Below are 26,280 nucleotides of genomic sequence, written 5' to 3'. Positions count from 1 at the left end.
TCGGCTGCTGGCGTTCCGAACCGAGACAAATACTTCACGCACAACTTCCACTTACCGTACACACACCACTTCTATTACAGATAACACCCAGCTGAACAAGCAGGGTGCGCAGGTAAGGTATGCGTGAGCGATCAGTCGAAGGACGCAATGCTGAATGTTCTCGATGTTCGATAATGTTCTCGAATGCGCTATAAAGTGAACCTGAACACCGACTGCAAAGCTAGCGCAAAGAGTCAACGTTCACCAAGTGTCGAAGTAAATGGCATCTCGGACGGTCATTACGCTAATGCAACTATGTTTACAGCTCCGGGCCTTGCGAACACACCCGGCCGTGAAACGAAAAGAGACCGATGAAGCCACGAAGAGAGTTCGCGAACACATGGCAACATTCGCAGCACGTTTCATTAGCTACACCGCTTACCGCGCAGTCGATTCATGACTGTCGATGACTCGAAATCACTTCTGATATCCTTTTGAAGAAACCCATACACACATATTGCAATTACGCCGAGCGTAACACGGCATCGAGGGGAAAAGATGGGTCACTTCTCAACACACGCTACCAACGCGCCGGACGGTCCAGAAGGGAAATGGCCGCCGCCGCCCAATGTTGCCCGCGTGCAGCCTACCTTTGCGGTACTCTGAAATTTTCCAGTGATTCTAGTCTTGCGCCACTATCGGCGCGGGGAGAGTATTTCGGCCGCGCGTTAAAAAAGTCACGTGGTACACAGAGCTGCTCCGCGCGCGGCGGTCGCGGTTGCCTAGGCGACGAAGACGCGGCCGCGGCGGCACTCCGACCGTCGTAGGGTTCTGCGGCAGTGCCATGTTTCCTTTGGTATTACAACGTATTCAGTGGGCATTGCGATGACGCAGTAACTGCATGAGCTGCACGTCACAGCGCACAAATGCAACATTCAAGGGTAAAATTTAGCACAGCTTCAGTGACTTGGCGTCGCGAAGACTGATGAAACTGCGGAGCTGGTGCCTTTTCCTTGGCTTTGGGGTGCCTTTTTTACTAAGTACTATTATAGGTGTCGACACAGCGATGGTAATATGACGCCGCTAAACGTTCCGTGAGCTCCTGCTGTGGCTACTCGCAAGCCAGGATCGGATTCCCTTCGTTGCTGGGCGGCCGAACGTCTCTCTTCACGGTGAGCTTTGTCGTACAGTTGCCGCGACACGCCTCCCTCACTCGAAACTCGGGGTCGGCCCGTCGTCGTTGGGCCCATGCTCTAGCAAATTCCCATGATATTTCCCTCCGCGCCGCTTCTTCTCCCGAGGACAGAACCTTGTTCGTACTCGCCATACTCGTCGCCGAACGTCGTAATGCTCTGCGCCGACAGTGCACGCTTTTGTACTGCTTTGTTCACGCAAAATTTATTCTTGCAGCAACAACGAAATGAAGCAATGTTAGTGCTGTTAAATCAAGGTGTGCGGCCTAGAGGTAGGGGGCACTCTTGTAAGCTCAGTGCGAGCAGTCCGGCCGCATTAGAATTAACACCACAATTAAAGCACGATATGCAACACGAACTGACGGTCGGATGTCAACAACAAGCATGCACGCTAGCAATAAACAAAGATAATGAAGATGTGCGTCTATCCTAGCCTCTCCTAACTCCATCGCACAGTAGTCAGGGAACACCAAGCCCAGCTTTTTACTCTGCCGAAATAACATAACACTACCGCAGAAGCGGAGCGCATACTACGATACGATAGCCGGAGCCACCGCGTCTACGCGTCTCTGTCTCGCCGGTCTCGCTCGCCGACGCCTGGCATGGCAACGGCCAGACCGGCCACACCGGCCAGACCCCCGCCAACTCCGCGCGCGCTGGCAGAGGGCAGCACAGCCGCACCAACGTTACTAGAACAAACTCAGTTTCAAAGCTCCGTATCTCCGCCAGCGGAGGAGGGTGGTCCGAACGGCGGTCGCGAGAACTAGCGGCGCTGCAGTTCCGTCTTGCGCCACGCCACTATCGGCGCGTCGTCTGCTGTGCTGCGGTCCGCCGCGCAGTTGCTCGCGGCAACTGCGCGGCAACTTTATTATTGTACTAGTTCGGTGGATACTTAGGTGGATATGCATAAGGTCGTCTGTATGCATTGGCCCGCGTGCGTTGTTCATTGATTGGCTAAGAATCGATGTTCGGTCTGTATTGCCACGCCCACTTGTTTTATTTTGATGTATTCGGGTTTGACCAGCAAGGACGGTTATCAACGCTCGACGCTGTCCGCGAAGCAGTGTTCGAGAAACTTCGCGATTGTAGTAGGTCGTTTTGGTAAGATTGCGCGCTGCACGCGAATGTTCCAGCTTTGTCGAGAGATAACGCCGCCACCAGCGATATCGCTTGAAAGTTCGATAGCGCCTGCATAAAAGCCGACACGCTTGACCGCTTGTCAGTTGATCGACGGTCGAAGCTCTGTTCGCCGCTATCAGTGTATTGCTGTAGTTTGACTTTGAGTCTCCCGGCCACAAGTTCGGCCAAATAAAGTTTCATCTTGGACCTGCTGACTGCTGCCTTCGTCGACGTCACGATCCTGTGAGAATATCTGAGCTGTCTACATTGCGCTTAACTTCCAAGCATAGGAGTTTCTAAGCGAATGAGGGTTTTCAGCGAAATTTTTTTAACTACCACCGCAATTTTAACCGCTGCCGTCTTATACAGACCAAGAACAACCCAACCCGTTTGTAAAAGCCTTTACAGTGTACAAAGCGTACTTACTCGAGATACAAAGACGTTCTAGAAAAACAGTACTCATGTTTCTACAATTTATTGAAAAAAACTTTCTCGAAAAACATCACCAATGCTTTGCAATGTTTACAGGACACGTTTTCGCGACGGTTAAAGGGATACTGACCCAAAATCAGAAAATTTTACGAGAACTCGGTAAATGAAATGTCAGTGTGCGATTGCATCGAATAGATGTCGTCTCTGAGCAATTTTTTCAGCAGATACTTGTATTTTCGGTGTCTCATCTTTCTACGTTGCATCCTTCTACGGTGCCTTAAACAATTCGAACAGATCGGCCGTGATGTGAGCACGAGCAGTTATCCGCGCGTACTCTGTCGCTAGAAGAGTCGTCAGTATTCAACTTTAGTTTTTCAACTTCACCGAGCAGATGTTCCATGCACGCAGCACTTCTTATACTGTACAACAGCCGTTTGCGTTTCGTGCTGTAGCCGTTCACTACGCAGTTAAACTGCTCGTCAACTACAATTATCTTTTGCACAAGTAAGCATCCGTTCCCGAAGCAAAGTGTTGGATTGGGCTAGTTGGTATTCCATTATTAAACTGCTCAGCGCAAAAAATTTGACACGGTACACATAGAAAAGACGAGGACCAGCGCTGGTCCTCGTGTTTTCTATGTGTACCGTGTCACATTTTTGCGCTGAGCAGCCCGTTCCCGAGCCGGTGACTCTAAAATATTCCGCACATCTCGTTCAATACCTCGTCGTAAAATCTCTCGAAAATCCACTGCTTTGAAGGCATAGCGACAGCTGACAACTGATCGAATGTCAGTGTGATGCAACTCTCAGTCTCGGTAGCGTATATAGGTAATCGCCTGCCTTTCGTTTTGCTGTTCTATTTCTGGCGGCTCCTCCAAATTGGGCACTGGGCTTTCGCGGGACGCCGTGCGTTTTTTCTTTTTTTTTTTTTTTGGGGGGGGGGGATTTGCGCTTAAACCCCGAACATTTTGGCTTTGAAATGTGGGGTGGAAGTGCTGGGAACAAGCGCGGCACGGTACCTGGCGCGAGTTCCCACTTTCCACGTGGGTCAAAACTTCTTGTCCCGCAACGACACGACGATAGTGCTTTACAATGTCGTCACTCTCAAAATGAACGTCACAGACCTTGCATTTCGCAGTAAGCTTTCTATCTTTGCGATGCAAAGCTTGAATGGCGAGGTCCGAAGAAGTGTCGTGAAGCGGAGTCGTCGTTGCGGTAGCCGCCCTTGCAGCCCGGCGCAAAGCAAGTCGGCATACCGCACTGTGAATCTGTTCGCCCTCGTTACGCTTCGTACATCGTGCACGTGTCTTCGTACAAGACGCTAAGCCTGGTCAAGAACAGTCGCAAAAATGACGAGCTAACAAAGCGCAGACGACGCTGTAACCCACGTGCGCTCGTACATCGGCGGCGCCGATCACAACAAGCGCCAGCCGCGGGAGCTAGACGTGACTGCAGCGCCACTAGTTCTCACGACCGCCACGCGGACCGCCTCTCCGGCGGAGCTTTTAAACTGAGTTTGTTCTAGTAACGTTGAGCCGCACAGCGACGTGTAACACGTGACTTTTTTAGCGCGCGGCCGAAATACTCTCCCATCGGCGCGTCGTCTGCTGCCACGGCGTAACGCGGCAGTCCACCGCACAGTTGCTCGCAGCAACTGCGCGGCAACTTTATAATTGTACTAGTGACAAACGCAAACATTTCTCATTCTTCCAGTCGACTTTCGAGGATCTAATTTGCGGACTACTTAGGTGAATATGCATAAGGTCGTCTGCATACATTGGCCCGCGTGCGTTGCTCATTGATTGGCTAAGAATCGATGTGCGGTCTATATTTGAGCTGTATACATTGCGCTTAACTTCCAAGCATAGGAGTTCCTAAGCGGATGAGGGTTTCCAGAGTAATTTTTATAACTACCACTACAATTTTAGCCGCTGCCGTATTATCTAGACGAAGAACAACCCAACACGTTTGTAAAAGCCTCTAAAGTGTACAAAGAAGTGTACTTACTCGAGATACAAAAACGTTCTAGAAGAACAGTGATCACGTTGTCTACAATTCATTAAAAAAGACTTTCTTGAAAAACATCACCAATGCGCTCCAATGTTTACAAAACACGTTTTCGCGACGGTTAAAGGGATACTGACCCCAAAACGGAAAATTTTACGGGAACCCTGTAAATGAAATCTCAGCGTGCGCGATTACATCGAATAGATGTCCTCTCTGAGCAATTTTTTCAGCGGATAGTTGTATTTTCGGTGTTTTTGTGGGCGCGCGGCGAGCCGCCCGGCCGACTAGAGTTGGAAAGCGTGACGCCAAAACACCCGTCTCGGACAGCCAGCCGGCCGGCCGCAGTCTTTCCAAATGCGCCGTAGGTAAGAGGCACGGCATGAATACGAGTTCTGGTGCCTCAACCTGCGACGAATATACCTCCGACTATGAAGAGAGTTCGAACATGCCAAAAAACATAATCGCTTACGGTTACGAGCATTCGGCGTCTAGCGACGAAGAGGAGCACGCGGCCGTAGACGTGCTGGTGAGGCAGCCCGGGCCAGTAAAGTGGTAGGCTTTTCTCTAGCAAACTCAATGTGTAGCGACAGTACTAGGTAAAATGATATTTCATAGGTTGCAGTTTGGCTGGTTTAAGCTTCGGTAAGGCAGAAAAGCAGTTACTATTTATTTTATTTATTTTTAATTTAGAAGTACCTTACAGGCCCCTGGAGGCTTTGCGTAAGGGGGGTAATACAAAAAAAAATTACATTTGAACAGTGTACAAAATGAACGCGTATAACTACCTAAGAAATACATAAGAACAGCAACAAAAAAAAATGTCACAGAAACATATGCGGGAAGGTGGTGAGCATTACGTTACACAATAACGAGAGGCAAGGAAAAACATACACTTTCCATCACGACAGCGCATTTACACAACAGAATGTGGCACATTAAAATACGAGCAATATAATTAATTAAAGAACGAACGCGACATAACTCTGCTATTACAAAAAAAACATTTAACGTAAAATTTCTCACAAATAAAAATAAGGTTATGAAAAGGACAATGTAATAGGTATGGTATCAAGCATTATTTTAACAAATGTGTGGTAAGTAGATGCTTGAAGTTATCTTGGTTACTTACGGAAGCTATGGTGTAAGGAAGGTCGTTCCACAGGCGAATGGCTCTTGGAAGAGCGGAATAGTAAAATGAATTATTCTTCCCGTAGATGCGCATGAAATTAAATTGATTGTATAAACGTTGTGACCTATATTGTGGAGTTTCAAGTTGCAAAAATGATGACTCTGTCATCAATCGTAGTTTCTCGCTTGTATTTACATATACGCTGTCAGTCTTCGAGCGCTGCACAGTTTCTCCCTGAGCGCGAAGCACGCCAGGTGCAGAATTATTCAGCCGCTTGATAGCTGTGTGCTTGCGGCAGCTACTGTCACAGCCACGCTATAGAAGACAACTGATCGAATGTCAGTGTGATGCTACTCTCAGTCTCGGTACGGTACGCGGTACGGCACCGCGCGAGTTCCCACTTTCCACGTGGGATCAAAACTTCTTGTCCCGCAACAACATGACGATAGTGCTTTACAATGTCGCCACTCTCAAAACGAACGTCACAGTCCTTACATTTCGCTGTAAGCTTTCTATCTTTGCGATGCAAAGCTTGTTCACACCTTTTGAATTGCGTAGGGTCTTTTGCAGGTCCGAAGAAGTGTAACAAGCGCCAGCCGCTGGAGCTAGACGTGACTGCAGCGCCACTAGTTCTCGCGACCACGACGCGGACCGCCTCTCCGGCGGAGCTTTTAAACTGAGTTTGTTCTAGTAACGTTGACCCCCACACCATATCGGTGTGCACTTACCATGTGAACTACCTTAACATATGTACTATGCAATTTGATTGAGTTACTTCATACCAAATCATTGTGGCAGACAAGGTGAACAGACAAGGTGAAAAGTGTGTTTCGTTATTTCTGTTCTCCTGTGATATTCCTGCTACCTGATATCATAAACGGACCAGACTAAAAAGCCATGTTCTGCAGTGGCATGTTTATGTGAGCATTGACAACTAGATGAAAGTTGCAAATACAAGTAATTTATTTTCATACGCACAATTAACGTTTGGAAGCAACAGCACCGGTCCAATATTCATTATCAAGCACATGATAACAGCACAAATGCAGCCGGAAAATTGTTCTAAAATTGTGAGTATTCTACTGGACTTTCTGGAGATATGAACAACATAAGGTGGCAGGCAAACAAACCTAAACCGTAGATAAATTACACAGCATGCATGCTGCGATGTGTATACACCCTACACAAAAATTGACACCCATCCAGTCATTGCAACTCGCAGTAATTGCATGGCAAATAAAAAAGCAAGGAAGGAACACAGAAACATCAACAAACACTTTTAAGAGCCACAACAGTTGAATAAAGAGCAAAGCTAGGTAAATGCTCAAAAGTCCTATTATAATTTGCCAGCACCTTATATTTGGCAGCTTGAATTTTATCGCTGCAAGTTACTATCAAAAACAAACGAACTTCACAGTAATTCCGTGTTTTATGATGCCTCCTATAATTTAAAAATATCATAGTAGAGAAAGATGCTGTAGAAAAATACAAAAGCAATCTATCACTACGACCTTTCATTCGTAATGAAGCATTTAATAATAAATCACACCTTCAGATCAAAATTATAATTGGGGAGCAACACATAATCACTTTATACTCAAAATCTCCCTAAATATTTGCAGATACTCAAATAAACATAGAGAACAGCAAAACAATAATTGCTCAGTTCCGTCTTGCTGGACATTTTTGCAAGGCTTATCTACAGCTGTATTGTGGCATGGTAAGCAATGAATATACATTAAGTAGTTCCTTAATATAAAAACTGAAATAAAAGTGTTCGAGAACAGGTATAGACTGTGCCAGAAATGCTTCATCTCGCCGTACAACAATGAGAATGCTTTGCACAGGCGAGTGCACAAAAAGAAGCATCTACTCCTATTTGTCACATACACTGCGACTTGAACTTGGGTATAATACTGGTGACGTTTGTTCAGCCAAAGCTCACCACCTTTATAAAGGATATAGTTAACAAAGCTGATTTCATTGTCAGCATCGATCAGCACATTGTGTTTTCTCGAGAAAGGGCACTTTATTTCAAGAAGCACAGTTTCGTTGCCTTCTTTGAACAGTCCGTCAGGGCTGGCACACAGCCATGGCTGCTTCAAGTTAATTATTAGTCCGACCTGCATTTAGATTTCGCACCATAATGCAACTTTCTTTACACACTCGTATTTCATTCTCAGTGAAAAGGCAATAAACCCATATCAGACCAAAATAATTCATGCACAGTTGTAGCACAGCTATCGCTACTTTGAGTTCAAAGTCGCAACTAGAAAATGAGAATAGAAAAGAATGAAAGAACGTTGCATTATATATTTTTGCAAGGCACGACCTCTCTTATATATCAGACCAAAACAATTCATGCACAGTTGTAGCGCAGTTATCGCTACTTTGAGTTCAAAGTCACAATTAGGAAATAAAATTAGAAAAGAGTGACGGAACGTTGTATTATATAATTTTGCAAGGCACAACCTCTTAATCCTGACATTTCACTGCACGTGCACAAATATTGCGCTTACTACAACTACTTAGCGCTGTAAAATTAGAGGCTACTCTCTGTAATGATTCCTTGGCGGCAAAATCTGTCCTTGTTTTTATCATCATGTGATGAAAACTGCTAGGGGAACCATTACTGAGGCTTAAGGTTATGTAATTTCAGTTTATTCAAAAAATATATATCCATGTTTTCAGCATGTTTAAATGTACATACGGCATTTTTACTTGAACAGTTTTGAAGAGGCACCAAAATAATCGCATTAGATTAATTAGCGTGCCAGCTAGAAAAGTTGAACCAATGTGCTCTACTCTGCTGCACCACTGAACCGTAGAGAAAGAAAGAGAAGAATGAGATCAGGAAGAAATCATAGACATTGTGATGTCACGCTGCCTCCTGTAGTACATATTGTCACGTGGTCGTGAAGTCGACGAAGACAGCAGTCAGCACATCCGAGATGAAACTGTTTATTTGGCCGAACTTGTGGCCGGGAAAGTGAAAGTCAAAGTACAGCAACACACTGATAACGGCGAACAGAGCGTCGACCGTCGATGAACTGACAAGCGGTCAAGCGCGTCGGCTTTTATACAGGCGCTATCGAACTTTCTAGCGATATCGCTGGTTGTTGCGCAATCTCTAGAATAAGCTCGAGTGTTCGCGTCTTGCGCGCAATCTTAACAAAATGATCTACAATAACCGCGAAGCTTCTCGAACAATGAGGCGCGGTTTGCGCTGAGCGCTGCTGACAGCCTTTGTGGGCGAAAAACCGAATACAGCAAAAGTCATGATAAGAAACGCACGTGGCAATGCCCCCCTCTGAAAAAGCATCGTCCCGATGCTTAGAAACAGAACATGAATGCATGCAATACTAAGGAAACCTAAGCAAGCAAACATTAGAGTCCTCAGGTGGGTTAACGAGCATAGTACGGTTTAAGGCGCACCACGCACGACCTCGGGTCGAGCGTGACGCCTCTGAGAGTTCGTGATGCCGTCGGGGACAACCTCGTAGTCGAGTGCGCCGAGACGTCGAAGTACCCTGTACGGTCCGAAGTATCGTCAAAGAAGCTTCTCGCTCAGTCCGCGTCGCCGTATTGGCGTCCAGACCCAGACACGGTCGCCGGGCTTGTACTCCACGAATCGTCGTCGAAGATTGTAGCGACGGCTGTCCGTGTGCTGCTGGGTCTTGATGCGCACGCGGGCGGGCTGTCGAGCTTCTTCGGCGCGTTGCAAATAGGAAGCGACGTCGAGATTTTCTTCTTCGGTGGCTGTTGGCAGCATTGCGTCGAGCGTCGTTGCTGGGCTCCTTCCGTAGGCCAACGTGTAAGGCGTCACCTACGTCGTTTATTGCACAGCGGTGTTGTATGCGAAGGTCACGTACGGAAGGATGGCATCCCACGTCTTGTGCTCGACGTCAACGTACATGGCCAGCATGTCGGCGATGGTCTTATTTAGCCGCTCGGTGAGGCCATTGGTCTGAGGGTGGTAGGCAGTGGTCCGGCGGTGGCTTGTCTGGCTGTACCTCAAGATCGCCTGAGTTAGCTCCGCAGTAAACGCCGTACCTCTGTCGGTGATCAGGACCTCTGGGGCGCCATGACGCAGAACGATGTCTTCAACGAAGAACTTCGCTACCTCGGCGGCACTGCCTCTAGGTAGGGCCCTTGTTTCGGCGTAGCGGGTGAGGTAGTCGATAGCTACGACGATCCACTTATTACCACTAGTCGACGTTGGGAACGGTCCCAGGAGGTCCATCCCGATCTGCTGGAACGGTCGCCGTGGTGGCTCGATCGGCTGAAGAAAGCCCGCTGGTCTTGTTGGCGGTGTCTTGCGTCGCTGACAGTCTCGGCATGTCATTACGTGGCGAGTGACGTCGGCGGCAAGGCGCGGCCAGTAGTACTTTTCCTCTATTCTTGCCAGCGTTCGGAAAACACCGAGGTGTCCTGCTGTCGGGTCGTCGTGCAGGGCCTGGAGGACTTCCGGCCGAAATTCTGAAGGCACCACGAGAAGGTACTTGGCTCGATGTGGTGAGAAGTTCTTCTTTTGGAGAACGCCGTTGCCTAAGAAAAACGACGCCAGTGCTCGCTTGAACACTTTCGGAACGACGGCGTTCTTGCCCTCGAGGTATTCCATAAGGCTTCTGAGTTCCGAGTCGGATCGCTGTTGTTCAGCGAAGTCGTCGGCACTTATGGTTCCCAATAAGTAGTCATCATCCTGGTCGTCTTGCGGCGGCGGTTCCACGGGGGCACGAGACAGGCAGTCGGCGTCAGAGTTTTCTTCCGGACTTGTAAACGACGGTAATGTCGAATTCTTGAAGTCTCAAGCTCCATTGTGCGAGACGACCTGAAGGGTCCTTCAAGTTAGCTAGCCAACACAGGGCGTGGTAGTCGCTCACAACTTTGAAGGGCCTGCCGTAAAGGTAGGGGCGAAACTTCGATGTATCCCAGATTATGGCAAGGCACTCCTTTTCTGTCGTAGAATAGGGCTTTTAGCTGGTCTTGCTTGTGCTTCGGGAGGCTTGGGTTTACGTCGAAATCGGGTTGGGTTCGTCGAACCGTCGAAGCAGGTTCAGTAGCATCGAAGAGGGCGAAAGCATTGCTGGCGTCCACGAATTCCTGGATGTAGGCGACCGTCGTACCAATGTTGAGTTGCCTATATTCGTGGCTGAAGTTTGTCAGCACTACCTTAGCTTTCCCATCACGCAGCTCGGCTATGCCTCTTGCGACGCAAATCTGACGGTTCAGAAGTAGGTGCTGATCGCCCTCGATGACACCTTCAAGGTCTGCGGGTTCTTGGGTGCCGACGGAAATAATGATGCTGGAGAGAGGCGGAATGGTGACGTGCTCTTCTATCACATTAAACAGGGGGTTTCCTGGCGTCGTGTGTGGCGGCAGCGCTTTTTCTGAGGTTAGTGTTATTGACTCAGACCTCAGATCGATGACGGCGCCGTGGTGGCTTAGGAAGTCCATCCCAAGTATCACATCCCTGGAGCAATGCTGTAAGATTACAAAGCTCGCAGGATAAGTCCGGTTATTGATGGTGACTCTTGCGGTGCAGACTCCAGCCGCAGTTATTAGATGGCCCCCAGCGGTCCGGATTTCGGGACCTTGCCAAGTGGTCCTAACTTTCTTCACTCTTTTGGCGAATGATCTACTGACGACAGAATAGTCGGCTCCAGTGTCGACGAGAGCGGTGACGTTGTGGCCGTCGAATAGTAGGTCGATGTCGCTAATCCGTCGTCTTGCGTTGCGGTTAAATCGCGGCGTCGGGTCACGGCTAGGTCGGCTTGTCCCACTGCTTGTACGTCGCGTCGACAGGTCTTCTTCAGGGACCGAGGTTTCGTCGTCAGGGCTTCGTCTGCTTCACGTCGTGTTCGGCAGCTCTCGTCGCGTTGTCGTCGTCGGCGGCCGCGGAGGATCTTCGGCATTTCGTCGTACAGCAACCGGACCTCCATCGGTTGCTGCCCTTAGTTTCCCGGATACGGGCTAGGCGATTGGACCCGGTTTGGGCCAGTGTGCTGCCGACGGTGCGGTGACATGTAGCGGCCGGGCGATGGCGAGCGGGAAGGTCGTCGGTCTTGCCACTGTGTTCCGGTGAGGTAGTCGTCGATGTCGCGAGGCCGTTCGCCTGGCTGCGGGCGCGGCGCGTTGACGGCGAATCCGCGTAGCCCCATCTGTCGGTACTGGCAGCGGCGGTACGTGTGGCCGGCCTCCCCGCAGTGGCAGCAGAGCGGGCGGTTGTCAGGGGCGTGCCAAACGTCGGTCTTTCGGGCTGTGTAGCGTTGGCCTGCAGGCGGGCGGGATGGCGTCGGAGGTGGCGGCGGTGTCTGGCGACGGAACTGCGGCGGCACGGGGAGTTGGTGATTGCGCAGATTGGCGACAGCATGGCGTGCAACGGCAGCATAGCTCATCGCTTCCGGGTCAGGTTGCGACGGTGCAGCAACTCCTAGCGAATGCTGAAGTTCCTCGCTAACGATGTCGGCTATGGAATGGACCTGGGGTTGCCATGCAGGAAACATCCTTCGCAGCTCTTCGCGCACGACCGCCCTTATCGTCTCACGCAAGTCGTCGGAGCCCAGCGCATGCGCTTCCCCGTAGTTCGTCGTCGGCATTCCCCGTAGTTCCTCGTACGCATTTCTAGGGCCTTTTAAATCGTTGTGGCCTCCGAACTGAACTCCGTGACTTTCTTGGACGGGTTGCGTACAAGTCCGGCAAAGAGCTCTTGCTTCACTCCCCGCATCAGGAAACGGAGCTTTTTTTCTTCGGACATAGCCGGATCGGCGTGCCGGAACAGTCGGGTCATTTCTTCGGTGTACATCCCGATGCTTTCGTTCGGGAGCTGTACACGGGTCTCGAGAAGGGTTTCAGCCCTTTCTTTCCGGATGACGTTCGTGAAGGTCTTCAGAAATCCGGTGCGAAAGAGGTCCCATGATGTTAGCGTGGACTCTCGATTCTCGAACCAGGTCCTTGCGCCATCTTCCAGGGCGAAGTAGACATAGCGTAGCTTCTCGTCACAGTCCCAGATGTTGAACGCGGAGACCCGATCGTATGCCTCCAGCCAGCTTTCTGGATCCTCGCATGGTGATCCGCGGAATGTCGGCGGCTTCCTCGGTTGGTGCATGACGACCGCTGTAGGCGCCACAGCGGCTGTCATTGTGGCTGTTGTCTTCTTCGTTGTGATCCTGGTCTTGTCCGGTAGGGGTTCGTATTGGGGGGGGGGGTGTAGTCCTTTCAGTCTGCGGCTGGCTCGACTGTCGCTGATGGTGTCGGTGTCTTCTTGGCGACGTGGGCTGGGTTCACGGCTTGACGGGGGCGTCCGGAACATGAACGAGCAGCACCTCCACCAGATGTCACGTGGTCGTGACGTCGACGATGACAGCAGTCAGCACGTCCGAGATGAAACTGTTTATTTGGCCGAACTTGAGGCCCGTAAACTGAAAGTCAAACTACAGCAACACACTGACAGCGGCGAACAGAGCGTCGACCGTCGATCAACTGAGAAGCGGTCAAGCGCGTCGGCTTTTATACAGGCGCTATCGAACTTTCTAGCGATATCGTTGGTTGTTGTGCAATCTCTAGAATAAGCTCGATTGTTCGCGCCTTGCGCGCAATCTTAACAAAATGATCTACAATAACCGCGAAGCTTCTCGAACAATGAGGCGCGGTTTGCGCTGAGCGCTGCTGACAGCCTTTGTGGGCGAAAAACCGAATACAGCAAAAGTGATGATAAGAAACGCACGTGGCAATATGTGCAAGCACACAGTTACTGCTGAAGTCAAGACCTGTCTGGGGAAAATGAACTGATACAGCTATCTATGTCAACATGTCATCAAGAACTTATGTCTCCTAATGTAACCCCTACTGAATAACTGTGTGGAGTAGTAACACGACAATAACTCATCTCCTATATGGCATTTGAAACACGGTTCTTCATAAACATAACTACAAGTAAAGCTCACTTAATTTATGCAACACATTTTTGTTCAGTACTTTTGTTTTATAAAACATTTGAGGCTACAAAGTTTATATTAATCTCTGGTTTGCTACGATATATTTCTCAAATACTTTAACAGCTACTGTCAGAAGGAAATCTCCACATGCTTAACTCACCTGAACAACGGATATATGAGCTTTCTGCTCAAAAGCGTTCTTGCCTCAGCTTCTGTGCTCATACCTAAAGTTTGAAAAGCAATCAGGAGCCATAATAATGTTAAGAACAATTCTGTGTAAGCGTCAGCGTGTGCAAACAATAGTGAACATGCTGAATATATGTGTTACCATGGAACACTACGTTCCCACTGAACGGCTTTCTGCGGAGAAGCTGTTGTCCAAGAGACTCAAGTGGCAGCCTCCGAGCCACAACTCTATGGGCAATTGAGCTCGACAAACGTATTCTCCTCTCCTTGTGCCACCTACATAAAAGTAGAGGCCTTGAAACTGGAATTTGTGCATGCTGATCATTACAAGTAATTGCTGATTAAAAAAAACAAGCACAAAAATGATTTATGCTACAATTTGCAAACACAAGAAGATGAGGAGGTATACCTTCCACATCCTGCCTGTTTCACCGTGCTGATAGCAGTCTGTTCGGCACATTCCTGAGTGCACATGGCATTAGAAAAAGTCACAGTTTCGCCTCAAGGGTGAAGCAATGAATGCGATAGAAAGAAATTGGAATGTCACAGGACGAACGGCAAGCAGCTAGAAACTTGCTGCGCGCTGCTCAAGAACAAAGGACGCATCAAAAGAAAACACGCAAGGCGAGTGCGAACAAACGAGTGTCACAGCCCGACACTTCTAGCGCGCTGCTCAAATACAAAGAAGGACGCACGAAAAAACGCACAGGTATACATAGCACGAGTTCGAACTGTCACTGTTGTTACTTCATCTAACCCCTACTTTGGCTCTTCCTGCTAGCAGGTCACTCCTTTCGCAGACGTGGCCGCCGCAGCGAGACAATGACCATCGTGTGGTCTACACACTCCGTTCTCTGCGACTGGCGCCCCACCGCGCGGCCGTCCGACAAGGCAGTCGGCGAGAGCCCGAGCAGAAGCGAACGCTTTCCCGCGCCCGCTAGCACGCAGTTGTAGGTGTTCTGTGACACAGTAATGAACTTGCTGCGTCGTCGGTTGTACCAACAGGTACACGTCGTGCCCTGCGGTAACGACGTTTCACCGTTTCTCAACTCGTCCGTGCTTTATTGAGCAGCGACAGAAGTGGATCACGGCTGTGCGACGAAAAAAGTAAGCTTGCTTCCCGCTCCCTCTGCCGTCACGCGCTCTGCGGTTTTGTTTTTCTTGTGCCGCTAGCATCAGTACATTTCAGCCGTGACGGAACAAACTGGGAGCCCTCTCGGCACTCGAAGATATGCAGTGCACATTTTGTTGGGGGTGTGCCGTCCAAGGATCTGTCGTCCCCGTCGTGCGTGTCAACGATATTTCCTGACGAGTATCGTAAGCGGTCCGTGCTTGCAGAAAATAAGCTTGGACGCTATGAAAGGTGGTAAATCCGCAAAATAGACTCTATCTTTTTAAACTGGCTGTCAGCTATTGACATTAGTATATGTGGTTAGTTTCTTGACGACCCCTTAGCCAATATTTCGTCAGTTGGTGTGCTCGACGGCTCGTACGTGTGACCGATTTACTTTTAGTAGTGAAGCTTGCTGGGCAAGTTGGTGAATCAAGGCTGTAGGAACAGCGCGAACGTAAAGTACGGGACGAACAAGAAACACATACGACGACACGAGCGCTGACTATCAACTGTGTATTTCCTGTTATGTCGCAAACGCAGGAAATGAACAGTTGATAGTCAGCGCTCGTGTCGCCGTATGTGTTTCTTCTACGCCCTGTGCTTTACGTTCGCGCTGTTACTGCAGTCGTGATTTTAGTGATGGCGGAAGCGCAGCTGTTCAAGTAGAGATGCGCTAACTAGGAGTCGATCCCCTTCCCCCGAGATGTTGAGGGACAAAAATGTCGGGTGGTTGCGGCTCTTCGGAAAGATCCTAGGATTAAAGCAGAAAGACTACGGCTGGGGAAGCCCTACGGCAGCGCTTTGCGCACTCGGTAGGATCAATCTAGGACGCAGAGTAACAAAACTTCAGAGTACCCCAAAAAAAAGCGAAGCATTGTGAACGCTGTTGCGACGGAAGCGCAATGTTTGTTTCGGAAAGCAGCATAAACAACGAAAGAGCTTGTAGCGAATGAGGCAGACTGATGGTGGCCGAAGTGACCGTGCCGTCGTCGGCTCCACAACAGTTGAAGCGAAAGACGAAGCGGGGCCGATCGTAACACGTTCTGGCCAATCCCCCACAGTGGGTGTGAGCCATTTATAAAGGTCATCATCATCATCATCATTGCTAGCCCGCACCTCAAACTCTTGGCATGAGCCGCGCGAGCGGCGAGGTGAAAACGATCATGATGAACGATGATGATGCTGCAATAAGGTCGTTGCTACGCGCGACAATTTCAAGCAAAATACTCGGTGGCTGCGAATCGACATGACACGAAGCCACCAACAAATAACCAAGCCGCCCGGCCACTCGCCGAATACTAAAACTTTAGCGCAAAACGAGCACGGCGGACAAAGAAACGACGAAGACAGGCGCTAACTTCCAACTATCGTTTATTAAAGCAACACACATATATACCTGTCACATGTGATTACACAGATAACAAAAAAGGAACTAGATTACTTAAATTCACCCGCACGTGTAGGTCCTGCGTAGTTTTGCTGCTTTTATTTATATAAGTGTCCCCTTTTGCGTTTATTGATATCTGTGTAATCACATGTGACAGGTATATATGTGTGTGTAGCTTTAATAAACGATAGTTGGAAGTTAGCGCCTGTCTTCGTCGTTTCTTTGTCCGCCGTGCTCGTTTTGCGCTAAAGTTTTAGTATTATGGAATACCAACTAGCCCGCTCTCACACCTCACTCGCCGAAGTTTCCAAGTTTCCACGGCGAGTGGCCGTGGAGCCGTCGATAATTCTAAATGTTCTGAGGATATTGCAAGTACACGGGTAGTGGGCATGCACCAATAATATTCTAAGCATGAAAGAATGACAGCTTGTCTCGATATCTATGGAGTAAGCCTCTTTGTGACGCACGCCTGACGCACGCATTTAGCCGTCAGTACTGACGACGCCGTAGCAAAGCGTTCACTCACGTCAAAAACGTGGCCACTCTCGTGCAGGTTTTCCCCCTTTTTAATGGCTGCATCGCGGAAGAACGGTCTCACTACGATATCTTTAAATCCAGCTTGAAGCACTAACGCGCCAGCCACGGGCGCTTGCGCCGCCATAGCTGCCAAAGCAATGAGGCACTGTTGTCTGCTAAGGCTCTCACCGTTGCATGCTCTCCGCACCGCAAGTGGCGCTGCGTGCGTCTTTCAAGGCGCCCTCTGTAGGTCCCGAGCGGAGTGTATAGCTTCAACGCAAACTTTGCGGTGAAAGCACAAGTCGTACAAAACTCCCCACTAAATAGATAAGCGTGCGAGCGCGCTCGACCACGCCCTGTATGTCGAAGTACAAGTCGAAGGCGCACATCCCAACTCCGGCAAAACACTAGACAGTTTTAGAATTGGGGACCCAAGAAATTTCCAAGCTGCCAGGACGCATGCGCAGAACGCAAGCCACTCTCCGACTCTTGCGCTGGCGTTGTCCCAAGACCCTGCAGCGCCTTCCTTTGGGCGGCAAACAAAACTGCAGAGCGCGCGAGCTCAAGAGAAGAAAACAAAGAAGGCGCGTGGCAGTGGCACGTGAAGCCACGGCTCACGCTCCCTGCGGGCGTCAATTCTGGACACTAAGATAAAATTTCATTTGGCTCTAGTTGGTACATATCCCTGAGGCTAAAATTACAGCGCAAACACACTTCTTTGCGCTTCTTTCTCCTCCTTCTTTATCTTTGTCCCTGCACCGATCTGAGTATGATTTCATGTCTTCGCGTATCTATGCACTATCGTCCTTGTTACACGTTTTGGCTTAGGGGAATAGTTGTGTGCGCATGTGCGGTATGTTTGCCTTGGGCTTATATATGCACTGGCGTACAAAAGAATAAAACAGATGTTAGCACTTGTGTCGTACGTTATTTTTTGGGGGAACATAACGCAGAAATTTTGGTCTGTCTGTCTGTCACACGATTCAGCCACCCGGCCAAAGTTTAAGCACTTGCTGAAGGCCCAGCCATCTTGAACTGGTAGCTGCATTCATACTTGTGAACATTGTCTATCAAAAAGCAAATATCACGCATATCTGAGGCGCAACATCAATACGTATTAGCTGGTGTATTCCTTTACTAGAAAATACATAGATACGTAATTCTGAAGACCCTAGTGTTGCTTAGGCTGCGCTGAATTTGCGACGCTATGAGCCAGATGCGGCGATTCAACATAGAGGAGGAGGAGTCATGTAGTACGGCCGGCAGAAAACTGTCGTCTTTCGACGGCATTTGCAGCGAAACTCGCAGATACGCGGCCAATTTTGTTCTTCGTGGATGTCTTGTGCGTTTGCGCTCTAATTTTGGTCGCGTTGTAACATACATACTGTTATTCTGGTTCAGCCGTCTCGTTTCTTCCCTCCTGTGGCATAAGTCTTCAAGAGGCAAAGCCTTCCCACTAGCTCGTGCCACCACGAGCCACGGGACGCTCTTCTTTTTTCCTGGCCGAGTGGCCACGATTGGCGTGGCGCTACAACCCCAAAATGGAAAACTGGCGTGGGTCGCCAGCGATACGACGAAAACGCAGCGCGGGCTACGATGCAGCATGGCCTGCGTCTCGCCTAATTTTAATTTCGCCACATGTGGCGTCCCGTGCGTTTCACCCAATGCAGCGTACGTTTGTATTCTGCCGTTAGCATCCTGGAGAACGACTGAGGCATGGCGTAATTGTCTGAGACAGCGAGCTGCGGAGCGAGGGGTCGCAGGTTCGAAACCCCGGTCGAGCGCTTCAGAATTTTTTCTTCTGAATTATTTTATTTGTGGCTTTGATTTATATATGCATTCATATACATATCCGGGTCATGAAGGCGACGGCAAAAATCCGCCGAGAGTGTCCGGTCCATATTATTGCTATCGCAATAAAACCTCTCAGCGACTGACATATGATCCACTTGTAGGCGGCGTGCAAGGCAGATTGTGGTTGGTGCATTAAGCTGCGGTGACAATTACACGATAAACAGGTATACTTTTGTGCCAAGAGCACACGCAGGCGTGACAGTTCTACTGCCTTGCACACCTCATCGAGTAAGCTGTCAAGCACACTTCGCCTCTTTATCAACCGTAGTGATGGCAGCAAGCTCTTGCATCTGGTTATGTAGAGACAAAATTGCAGGAAAGTGCTCCCATGCATATGAAGGGGCTACTCTGGCTGGCCTTGATCCACCTAGGAACAACTCTTTGTCACTTGATTCAAAAAGGTCAAACATAAATTTACCGAAACAAAGTGTGCAGGGTCTGCCTAAGGAAGGAAAAAAATTCTTGAACATAACAAATCACAGAAGAAACTCACGGCCAGATAGTCCCTCAGTAGACTCTTTGGCATCAATGTCGGGCTTTGACGGACGGCCCCATGCCTATGGCTGCTCTGTGCATGAAGGCAGCTGCAGTTCATTTACGCGCACAGCTACAGCGGCGGCGTGTTTGCATGCGCCACGGCACCCAGCCTTGCAGGTGCACTTTGCAGTTGCAACGCAACGGTCACAGATAACCTGCAATGCGGTGTTCGCAGATCAGTGAAGGAATGTAACGTGCAGGCACACAATAGTATACCTAAAGTACAAGCATATCTCGTTCAAAGTTTGAGGCAATGTGTGCGTGTGTGTGTGTGTGTGTGTGTCCGTGTGTGTTTTAGAATTGTTGAACAATATATGACAAGAATGCAGTGATCTCGGTTCGTCGTTTAAGAAGTTTAGAGTCTCTTTGTTTCTGCTAGGTCCCAAGCCATGTAGGGATACCCCGAAACGGAAAAGCAGATAAATATGCTTCTTTGGCAGTTCACGAAACAGTACCAAAAGTAACGATTCCCCTTAAAGACAGCCATCGAACAATTCGTACATCATTATTAGTTAAACGGCAGCAACTGTGGGACACGTGCACGAACAATAAGATGCATCTAGTAAAGCCCCTACTCGGAGAGTGGAAGACCTATCGTCACCAAGAACTGTTTGTTGGAGTTATGCTATCCCGACTCCGTATTGGGCACACACACCTGACACACAACTTGTTGCTCACAAATGAAGAGTAATAAACATCTGTAAAAATGTCACAGTTAACAGTTATACACATCCTGTGCGCATACTCACATGTCCCCATACTCACATCCTGTCCCCATACTGGTACGCAGAGACGAAAATATTTCAGCCAGCTATACAAACAACAAACGTCTGTCCATCCTCCCTTATTTCTTGGAGATGATCCTCTTGTACCCTTGAGTGCTGTGTTGAACTTTTTAAAAGAATGTGGCTTTGAAAATAAGCTTCAAACGACGTACTTTCACTGTCCATTACTTAACGCCTTTTGAGTGGCGCAGCATGGCCTCAGCTGCTTTAGCGCGTTAAAAAGCGTATTAACTAAATATGTAAGGAGTCTCTTAAAATTCGGACTCGTAACCCGAAGAGTTGGAGGTTTCGGCCCTGCCTGCGGCAAATTATTTTTACGTCCACATTACTTTCTTCACATCTATATCACAATTGTTACAATGCGCTTAAACAGTACAATTAACGACCCCTATACCTTCCTTGGCTTCATTATCTGATGGTTTTCATTAAGTATGCGTCAAACAAAGAAACGAGCCCTCAATATTCCCTTCTTTCATTCATTCATAGCGAGGGTCTCGTTCTGGCAGACTTGATACCTTCAGGTAGTATGCAAGGGCTTGTTGGTCTGCTCTCCGCTCGTTTGTAGAGGTTCGCGTGCTAGGTGACGCCATCTGGCAAAAAGAAAGAGTGTTCCACACTCGCCGTCATGGCTACGAGCGGCGCTGACTAACACTCCCAGGTTTCATGCACGTAAATACCCGATAATGTAATTGGTAAGAGCATCGGGTAATGTAACTGGTAAGAACCCCCTCACTTCCTTGATATATATATATATATATATATATATATATATATATATATATATATAAATGGTTATGCCGAAGGGGCTGTATACGCAGCAGACAATGGTGGTTATTAGGGGGTAACGAAAACTGTACCGTGTGTTTTCCACAATTAATAACGACGTTTTTACTTGCGAGTCTTCAGGTTTGCATGTAATAGTTATATTTCCTCTTGTATGCTTTGATTCCAGCTAGTGTATGTGGTACATTACTATTATTACTGTTATCATTAGCTAGCCCAAGCTTGTGATTTTCGCAAAAATTGTCTCAGTACATCTAAGCAAATTGTACATAGAAGCACATTGAATAATACTATGCTTGTGATAGAAAGGTTGCTGTAAATATGACACTTATATTACGCGAACAAATCGCTTTTTCAACGGCGCCAGCTTATTTTTATTCGTGGGGTCCATCAAACGAGGAAACCGAAACTTATAGCTTGCAAAAAAAAGTTGTGAAGAAGCGCCTTGACATTTGCAGGGAAAGCGTAATAATAATAATATCTGGGGTTTTACGTCCCAAAACCACGATATGATTATGAGAGACGCCGTAGTGGAGGGCTACGGAAATTTCGACCATCTGGTGTTCTTTAACGTGCAGCTAAATCTAAGTACACGGGCCTCTACCATTTCGCCTCCATAGAAATGCGACCACCGCGGCCGGGATCGAACCCGCGACCTTCGGGTCAGCAGCCGAGCACCGTAACCGCTATACCACCGCGGCGGACCAGGGAAAACGTAGTTTTGCGTTAAAATACATCATTTTAGAGAGTTCACTAATCTTAAAGGCGACTTTTTCATCCCATGTCTTGTGTTCTCCTAGGTATATTCATCCGGTTATCGAGAATAATGGTACTAGCTTTTTTATTGCGGTAGCAATTATATGGACAGTCTCGGCTGGATTTTGCCGTCGCCGTCATGCACCGTATATGTATAAGTATGTGTATATATATATATATATATATATATATATATATATATATATATATATATATATATATAAAAGCCCCAAAGAAAAATAATTCAGGAAAATGCTTCCGAAGCGCGGAATCGAACCAGGGACCTCTTGCTCCGCAGCGAGTGGCGCTAACCACTACGCCACGAAACGCAGATCCCCCACGTAGCTAACGGCGAGCGTTATATACACACCCTTTACCACTGAACGGAGTCAGAGACGGCAGGCGCTTAAAATTTCTTCATTACCAGCAAGATGGCGCTAAGAGCGCGACGGGCGCATTTAAGTCGTCGGCGAGCTCGCTCGCTTCTTCTTACATTTGCGCAGGGAGAACCTTGCCCTTCCGCTGTCTGCTCGCGCGGTTTTCTCGTGGTGAGGGGAAGAGGGATGTTTCGATCTTTCACCGTGATGTCCGCGCTGATGTTACGGAGCGTAGCAAAGTCACTCGAGCTCAAGGGACGCTGCTAAACGAACAAACAGAAGATGAGCGCGAACTATCAAGTGTCACAGCTCGACACTTGAAGCACGCTAGTTTCCTTCGCTGCTTCGGCCGCCTTTGCAACAGGAGCGCTGTTCAAACTGAAAGTATTCATTGGCGAGCCTCACTTCGTAGAGCATTAGTTTCTTGCTATCGCATTCATTGCTTCGCCCTCGCGGCGAAACTGTGACTTTTTATGTCATTTAGCTTATTGACTAAGAAGTGTTTTTCGTGGTCGACAAATACCGCCTTCTTTTTCTTGATTTTGATTTTTAAGTAGTTTTGATTAGCACAATAAATTACGCAAGTTATTCTTTGATTAGCCCTTCTTTATAAGTACATATCTAAATTTCCCAAAAGAAATAAACTGGTGAAATCCGCATATAATATAAACTTTGTTATCATTGCTTGGGATCTGGTTAGCTTACAGTGCAAACCGAAAAGGTGACAAAATTGTTACGTAGGGACGCCGTATATTGGAAATTTTTCATTTTTCATTTGAGCATTTCTCTGCAAACATTATAATCTCAGTTGGACTATGTAAGTACGATCCAATTAAGGAACTTCCTGTGCCTCCAACACCGAAAAATTCAAACTTTCACAAATATACAATATGGCTGGCAGGGTGAAATGCTGTGGAGGAGCCTAAAAATAAGCCGATCACAGCGTCCAGACTTTAAAAGTTTTCTTGACCTCTCGTAAGAGAGTAGAGAAATGTTCAGTGATTATAATTTTACGGTAACAGTAATGAATGGGATGCAGAATACTGTACACGTAAACGAATCGTGCCCTCGGACGGTAACACTCCGGCCTCTTACTTTTGACATTGGAGGAAGAAGGGCAGGTGTGCCCTTCCTCCGTTTCCGTAAAAAACTTGGAGGACGCTAGAGCTTCGCCTTCAAGTGTAGAACGCGATAGCGTAATCGGGCCCCGTGCGCATCGCCTTCTAAATTGCTAGCGCTGACTTCGGTTCTCGGTGCATGCCTCGACCGTGCCGTAAAGAAACGAACGACTGTGCGCGTAAGATTGGCCGTTTGCAACTGTCCCAAAACGCCTACCGCAAGTACAGTTGTTAAGTGCCCGCAACGTCATAATTATTTTTGCGGATGAGGAAAGGGCCCATTACGCATCCTCCGTAAGGCAACACGCCAACCTACGCAGCTGCTGACTTGGTTGGTGCTGTTGCTGATAATTATGATTAACTGTTCCCGTGCACTTTGTAATTGGTTGACCTTTAAAGCAACCACTCATTGCGCAATTCACATGCTTTGACGCTTGGTGCGGTTCTATGCTTCTGCATATTACATGCGGTAAAGGGAAGCTGAAGCACTTAAAAAAATTACGTTGCAGTGGGTAATCACAGTATGATCCTGTTGAATTTTCGAAGGTGAATGCACAAAGCATTTCTTGGCAAAAAAAAGAAACTGCGGCTGCAGCCGCAGGGCTTCTTGAGATGCTGAGCGAAGGCCGTGACGTCATCTTCAGTATGCCGCGTCATCTCCAACAGCAGCGCTGTTGAAGCTTGGCCTCCGCAATTCGCTCCGGCAACGGCGCGCAGACGGAGCTGGTCACGGAGGTCACCCTATAAGATACGAAAGTGGTTTGTTCCCGTTACGCTCCGCTGTTTGCAGGTGTGGGAGATAATAAGGCGAAATCCTCAGATGCCTCATGAAGCACGAAAATTCACCGTCGGTGGCGTCGGTGTCCCAAGTTGGCGGCGCCAACGTGATGGCGTCACCATATGACGTCATCATGACGTCCCGTGATGATGTCACCACATGACATCGTTGCTTCGCCAGAAGCGGGCCGATCACGGAGACAGTGCAAAACCAGGCAAGGTGCAGAAAGCTTGCAAGGCCTGCGATCCTGGAGGCAGTGCAAAACTACTAAGTACAGAAAAATTTCAGAGGAGGGCAGGGGAGGATCAATACATTGACTGAGAAGAAAAAGAAGACGGCTTTCGCCTTCGAGTCGTCTTAGGCGAATGCATAAAGGATCCTGTCAGTTTTTTTTTTTCACCGGACATGTGTGTTTATTTGTCAGAGCTGCCATTCGTTTGCGAACCAATTATAACACGGCATTCCTCGAAAGTTAGCGAGATGACAGTCGTGCATGCCAGGGGCGTACCCATAATTTTATTTCGTGGGGAAGGCGGTTCCACTGCGCTTTATATGTGTTCGCGCGTACATTTGTATGTGTGCGTGTATATATACACATGCCAAATTTAAAAACTTCGGGAGTGGGAGGGGGGGGGGGGTTGTACCCCCCTACCTGACTATGCCAGTGGTGCTTGCATAAGTAGGATATTGCTCCTTTGAGTATCTTTTACTTCGTTTTACGCTATGAAAGACTACTATTTTCTGTTTATAATCCAGATCCACGGGACCATGGGAAGGCGATGCAATTTGCTACAAGTTTGGTCTATTCCTGCAAGGATGAATTTCTACGCATCAACATTCCTCCAATCGCATTAAAGGTGACGATCTCATCAAGTCTATAGCCTGGCATGATGTAGTACATCGGTAAAAATCCATAAACTTACTGTTCGTAAGTAAAACGAACGAAACACGGGACAGAGTGCTGCCATCAAAAGCAGACAAGATATGCCTTGTGTATTGTTTCGATCGTGCTGTTTCACTTATGAACTATGCATCACCAACTAGCTTGCCAGCAAATCTTATTGAAGCATAAACTGACGTTATGAGTCACTGACGTGGTAAGGAAGCAGGCGATGGATTATTTGAATTGGGAACTCAATCGCCTTCGGGACACAAGCAAAGATTGGGGCACGTTTGCAAATGCACAGCACCCAGAACAGCCTTGAGCTTCTAGTGTTGGTTTGATTGAAAGGCGCAAAAAAAGCGAAGCTTCCACTAAGTCCACAATGCTTGAAACAGCGAAACTCGACGATTCTGAAGTCTAACCTGGTTGCTTCTAGGTTGTTGCTAGGCTTTAGCTAGGTTAGTCACGACACGGATGTCCAAACTCCAGAACCGAGCGTTCGCACCTCTTATAGATCTATGGGCACATTCGTCGTTGGCGTAGGGCTTCCATCGCTTCGGGCTCTTCTCGCAGGCAGCGTGGCCTTTCCCGTTCCCTAGCACTACAGCTTCGCGCTAGTTGTGCCAAGCCTGAAGGAATAGCGCAGCTAGGTGGCCTTCTTTGTTTCTTATTTTTCTTTCTTTCTTTTTTTATCTTTGTTTCTTGTATCTCTATTTCGTCTTTTTCTATATCTTTCCCTGCATCTTATCTTTTTTGTCTTTATTCACACTATTTCTCTTAATTTTGCTCTCTCTCTCTTTCTGTCTATAGCTTTCTCTCTTTCTCTCCCTTAGTGAACCAGTGGTGAGTAGCGGGATTGCCCAATTTCTGTGGTGCGTTCGAAAAATGGCGCGTTTCGAAAAAGAGAAAACAAAAGGAAGTGTTCAAGGTCGAGACGCGCGCTGACATACTTGATGCAGCTCCAAAATTTCTATCAAATTTGTATTGTTTCTATTCTGCAACCTCCCTTCTAAAGTACTGTAACATTTTATAAAATCACTCAATTCTAGGCCAATCCCCACATTGGGTGTGAGCCGCAGCTGAAGGTGAACAAGAACGCATCGTTTTTCCCCCTTGTAATCCCCCTCCCTGCGTAGCTTTTAGCGCGCTCGCTGGTACGAAAGGAGAGAGAAAGAGAAAGCATTAGGAGCGTGAGGCAAATTCCTGTAACTGCGTTTGCACTTTACAGATTATAAAGATTTTTTTGCGGAGGTCGATTCGTGAGGGAGTAAGCTGATTTAGTGAAGCCATTCCATGACTACTTGACAAAGCGTTGCAGGGCCCCTTTAAGATGGCTCCAAATAATATCCATTTTTTTAATGCAAAGTAAATTTGGCCATTTTCGTTACTTCAGACTTCAGGTGCGCCCAGA

The 26,280-nt window shown here is 48.0% G+C and overlaps 1 protein-coding gene across 1 annotated transcript in view; it reads left to right on the top strand.

The window, feature by feature from the left end:
• Nucleotides 1–26,280, top strand: part of LOC119390629 (uncharacterized) — a 111,751-nt gene that overhangs the window by 60,910 nt on the left and 24,561 nt on the right. Inside the window, exon 2 of the mRNA XM_037658238.2 lies at nt 24,743–24,843. Coding sequence (XP_037514166.2) covers nt 24,743–24,843 — 101 coding nt within the window. The remainder of the gene's footprint in view (nt 1–24,742; nt 24,844–26,280) is intronic.

The sequence above is a fragment of the Rhipicephalus sanguineus genome, chromosome 4 (genome assembly GCF_013339695.2).
Source record: "Rhipicephalus sanguineus isolate Rsan-2018 chromosome 4, BIME_Rsan_1.4, whole genome shotgun sequence".
Lineage (NCBI taxonomy): Eukaryota > Metazoa > Arthropoda > Arachnida > Ixodida > Ixodidae > Rhipicephalus > Rhipicephalus sanguineus.
This window is presented reverse-complemented; position numbering and strand designations above follow the sequence as displayed.